The 5453-nt window shown below is 42.6% G+C and overlaps 1 protein-coding gene across 1 annotated transcript in view; it reads right to left on the reverse strand.

Moving 5' to 3' along the window:
* GTF2E1 (general transcription factor IIE, polypeptide 1, alpha 56kDa) overlaps window positions 1-4655 on the reverse strand; it is a gene marked incomplete at its 5' end in the record, with an annotated part of 9324 nt that extends 4669 nt beyond the window's left edge. The window contains one exon of the mRNA XM_010290320.1: window positions 4454-4655. Within this exon, the coding sequence (XP_010288622.1) occupies window positions 4454-4655 (202 nt within the window). The remainder of the gene's footprint in view (window positions 1-4453) is intronic.
* Between the last annotated feature and the right edge of the window lie 798 nt (window positions 4656-5453).

Raw genomic sequence — 5453 nt, forward strand, 5'->3', positions numbered from 1 at the left:
CATCAGGTGGAGTACTTTCTGCACAGTGATGGCAATGAGCCTAAAATACTCTCTCTGGCCTGTGCTGCTACACATGCATTGATCAGGGAAAGCAGCTGAATGGAAACTCACTGCTCTCTGGGTGGCGAAAGCCAAATGTGACTGTTCCTCTACTTCAAAATCATATTTAATCTTCTCAGAAAAACAGATCCACTGCAGACGGCATCTACCCTCAGCCATATAATTTTAGTCATCTGACTGCCAGTGGTACCTAAGGCTTTTCACAGGTAACAGACCTGCCTGGTCTCCTCCTCTTGTCCAGAGCAAATTCAACAAGGGTACTCACAGGGTCCTGCTCTGCTGCCAGCTGAGCTGACAGAAGTTGTCAGTGAGCATGGTTCAGTCACTGCTACCTACCCAGTGACCCTTCCTTCAACCAAGAAGCTTAAAATAAGGTTGCAGTTAGAGAAGGCCTGAGTAATATGCAATTGTTTTTACTTCAGCAAGGACTTAACCACTGCTTGATGAGCTAATTCTGCTGGATTTTTTAGGGGTAAACAGTGAGGAAAGAATATGCAGGTAGGTGATCATCTCTGTTCCCCAGTTAAAAAATAATGGTATGTTCACCCACAGTTTGGATTGAGGGCTACTCACAGCCTTCTAAGAGTGAGTTTGCTGATGCCTGTTAGCAAAATACTTCACAGCATGTTAGTATGTGTCCACACACTAACCAGTCCTCTCCTGCAGCCAGCCCTCCTTGAAGAGCTGCCTTGAATTTGGGGGCAGAAGGCTCATGCACGTCTATTGCTTATATAACCTAAGGGACCACACAGAGACCTTCTCCCAATGCGTTATTTCAAGTGTTGGTACCTTTCAGTTCTCCACGACAGCCATGTTCTGTGAAAAGCACCACTCTGCTACCCACACAAGAGAAATCTCTAACTAGCATTTCCCTTGTGATTTTCTCTAATCCACTTTCCTCACAAGATACACAATGCAGCTCTCCCCCAAGCTCTCCCTCCTGCTCCATGCAAGACTGCAGCGTAACAACTAAATACTCAGTAGTGCCAGGAACTGCCCAATAATACTTTTGCACAGAGGTCCCTGAAAGTGTGCCTGAAATGGACTTTTTACCTAGGCGGTATCATAGCAGCAAAACATTTATTCCATGATGTCAGGAACATTTCAAAAATGAAAGTAACAAGACACCTACAGTACTAATTACTTTAAGCCATCTACTGCCATGTCCCACACTTAGGTGGAACCATCTAGACACTGTCTACTTTTGGACCCTGGTGAGCTTTGCAAATGTGTCTCAGTTTACTTCCTTGTTTGTGGAACTGCATCTTGTGCTGGTTTTGGCTGGGACGGAGTTAATTTTCTTCATAGTAGCTAGTATGTTTTTGATATGTGCTGAAAACAGTGATGATAATACAGGGATGTTTTAGTTACTGCTGAGCAGTGCTTACACAGAGACAAGGCCTTTTCTGCTTCTCACACCACCCCACCAGTGACTAGGCTGGGGGTGCACAAGAAGTTGAGAAGGAGACACAGATGACTCCAGCTGACCAAAGGGATATTCCATAGCATATGATGTCATGCTCAGCATATAAAGCTGGGGGAAGAAGAAGGAAGGGGGGGACGTTTGGAGTGACGGCGTTTGTCTTCCCAAGTAACTGTTACACGGGATGGAGCTCTGGTTTCCTGGAGATGGCTGATGGGAAGTGGTGAATGAATTAATTGTTTTGCTTTTCTTGCGTGCACGGCTTTTGCCTTCCCTATTAAACTGTCTTTATCTCAATCCACGAATTTTTTCACTTTTACCCATCCGATTCTCTCCCTCATCGCACCATGGGGGAGCGAGTGAGTGGCTGCGTGGTGCTTAGTTGCCAGCTGGGGCTAAACCACAACAATCTTCAGCGACACTTGGTCGGAGTCAGGAACCTCTCAAGACTACGTGACCAGGGGGATACTCCTTACTGCAAGAAGAGATATTACTGTTCAGCAACTCTGTTCCAAAGTACAGGATTAAACACCATGGACCAGGCGCCAGCAAAAGGCCAGATGCATGAGCTGTGCTACAGGCAGCACAGAGCAGATGAAGGGAGTGCACTCTTAAATCTCTCTCTCTCTCTTAGATCCAAGATCTGCTTTTTCTGCACCTAGATCTAGACTCTGCATGGCCATCCTGCAACGAGGAACTGCTCAGACCAGTGGCAGCTCAGTGGTCCAGATGTGGCTAATTTTGCTCTGTTACCCATCAGTCGTTTTACCCTGATGGAAATCCCTTCATGAGCGGTTAGCTGCCTTTAAAGGTGACATAAATAATCCTCGACAGAGCTGAGGTATGGCCCACAGAAACCACACTGTGCAAAGAGGAAACAACTTGAAATTTTCATCTCAATCCAGCCCAGACTATTAAGAAGAGGTCTTGCATAATGGGGATAACTCTTTTTGTGCCGTGTTTGAAACAAAGTGCTTTTTCACTTAGCTGCTCTTAAGAGCTTCAGCTTCACAACAGACAACTCATGGTCCTTGATAGCATGGCCACAAAAAATTAATTCTGTGAATATTTTTTGCTATATAAAATTATGCTATTTTGACATAAGAAAATGGAGGGGATATTCAAATCCATCTGTTCTAGAAAACCAGAGAAAGGCTTATGTAAAGTAGGTTTATTTTGAAACCTGTGGGGCTTAATTCATGCTCTGACGAGATTAAGAAAATTAACGGCCTCCTAGAAAGATATAAATAAAGATCTGCCCAGTTTCCCATGCAGGTGAATGACAGTTATGCAATTTCAGTGTAGCTGTTCAGAGCTGTAACTCTCCTGAAAACACATGAAGTTGCCTGTGTCAGTGCAGAGAGAAGATGCAGGCCCTTTGTGGCCTTTTCTGTGTGTTTCAGAATCACCAAATGTCAGTTTTGTCAATGATTTCAGACACTCAGGACTCCACAAAAACAGAGAGAATAAATAACCCAGGGTTTGGTACTTTCAAAAAAATCTCACAGCAGTACTTTCATGCAATTAGCTGCTTTGAATTAATAAGAGTTAATAAATAATTAAATCATTGTATGTGCTGAAGCACGTTGTGTTCAAGTAAGCATTTAAAAAGCCGCCTATTTATTTTGTCACTCCTTGCACAGACTAATTAATCATTTACAATGTTTTTTAAGTATTTAAGAGTCAAGTAAGTGGGTGCTGCTATTTAATCATGGGACTGCACCAGGCTTCTGCTGTGATAATTTCCTGTGCACAGAAGGGGAAGACTGAGAAATTACTCTCTTTTTGGTGGGGTTATCCCAGTTCTACTACTCAAACTACAGAAAAGGGTTTTTAAAGCAAAGTCTAGTGATTCAGCTTGGGCATAAAGGCTTCAAAGACTCCCCATATCACCAAAGACATGTTGAGTGACCTTGGAAAGATGTCTTCCCCTCTCTCTATTGCTTCTGTTTTTCTATCAGAACGATAAGCAAAATTAGCTACCTTCGTGGCTAGAAAAAGACTATGAATAGATAAATAATTTTTTGTTATATTAACTGTCTAGCATGAATATATAAGGAACATTCTCTCTCAAGGTTAGCCTGAGAGAAAAAAAAAAAGAGTATCTTGGTTGCTCTCCCATTAACGAAAGCCAAGCACCCCAAGGCACTGTGGGTATACTTCCCCTCATGGTACATTTCTTTTTACTCCCCTGTGTGCTTAATTAATTTTTTTTAAAATACAGAGAAGTGCATCACATTTCACCACAGCTGACAAAACTGACAGCTCCCCACATCTTTCTGCATTATTTAAACATCATCTGTTTTTCTACAGCTAAGAATGTTCTGAAAGAAAGTGTCATTTCCCATGGGTAGGAACATTATAAAGAGTTTTTGACTATAACATGGTCTCTTCCCAAAAAGAAGCATGTAACATGTAGGAGAAAATCAGAAGAAAAAAATACCCTTATTATAAGTAATGTCTTTGAACTAGAAAGTTGCTCTATGTGGATTTGAAACGCAAAGTGTAGCATGCAGACACCTTAGTTTCAAAAGCTGGGTAGAAGCAAAAGGAATAGATGAAAGATAAGGGTTTGAGAGAAAGAAGACAGTGTAGATGGTACTTTCAGAGCTTTGCCAAATGGCTGCAGTTTGCATTTCTTAAATACTGGGGCAAGGGCTTGTTATACATACCAGCTCCAGCAGAGCAAACAGCAGGTAATTCGAGTATCCCAGCCTGCAGAAAACTACATGCAGGAGGCTGACCAGAAGAATAGTCATCTGCCTTGTTTAGTAAAAAATGGTTATGGCCCTTTGTCTCTTTATAAACTACACATGTCTTGGGGCATCTGTCAGTTGGTTGCATAGCTGGTGTTGAACAAGTAAGTCCTCAATGCAGCCAGAGCTGCACAAGGTTTGGGAAAGCCTCATAGAGCAGACAAATGCTCTACAAGGAAGCAGTGCAGTGAGAGAAGACCTGATGTGTTCCCACCTCTGCTTCAGGGCAGGAATCTCTGTGGGTTCTGGCTCGAGGATTTCATAGGCTAAGTTAACATCTTCTGTCTCACGAAGCAGTGCATAGATGGGCTCAATCTGCTCATTAAATCTTGCCACGAGTGTCCTTGCATCCTTTTTGGGCATCGCTGACTCATCTTCTTCCACTTCAGTCTCACAGAAAGTACAGCGGAAAGTTCCTAAAACGAAAAAAGTTGCTAAGCATTGGAAGGAAAGCAGCAGGCCTAGCTCTTTATACAGCTTTTTAAACAGCAGTTCTTTGCTGTTTTCTTAGCTTGATGCTAAACAGCTTTTCTCCCCCAGACAATCCCTTCCCACACACAGTCTACCTGGCTATTATTTAAGCAGACAACAAAGCAAGCCCTTTGATACCCAGTTGGGTAGAGTTTCTCGCTGTGAAAAGCCCAGATGGGCTGCAGTACCTCTACTGAGACATCTCCTAATCTCACTTTCTCCTTCTTGCTGCACGTTTTAAATGTCAGCTACGACTGGGCTGTGATAGAAAGCTTCACAATATGGAGTTCAAATATCATCTGTTTCAGGTGCTTGCACTGGTGTCTCCAAGGCCACATGAACAGGCTAATTTCACAATGAAGCAAGGTGGAGTTTTACACTGCACCAACCACTCTGCAGTAACTGCTAGTATAACCATTTTCACTCTGCAACTAATGCAGAAAAAGATGGCTTCTCCTTCTGTTTCAGGGCCAAAACATGCAAAATAAGTCATTACTGCAAAGTGGCAAATATAAAAACTTATCCCACCTAACCCCCCTATGAACTTCTTGAAATTAAGAATGGCAAGGTAAGAATTGTATGAATGGCAATTAAGAATAAGCTCATTTTACAGACCTCATCAGGATCTACAAAAACACATCAAACATAAAGGCAACTGAAATGGTTGCATGGCAATACAGTTACAAAAACCCTACTGAACTCCTGCACAGCAGGCTTTTCAGTTTCATCACTTCATCTGTGAG

This window comes from Phaethon lepturus, unplaced genomic scaffold (genome assembly GCF_000687285.1).
Source record: "Phaethon lepturus isolate BGI_N335 unplaced genomic scaffold, ASM68728v1 scaffold5817, whole genome shotgun sequence".
NCBI lineage: Eukaryota > Metazoa > Chordata > Aves > Phaethontiformes > Phaethontidae > Phaethon > Phaethon lepturus.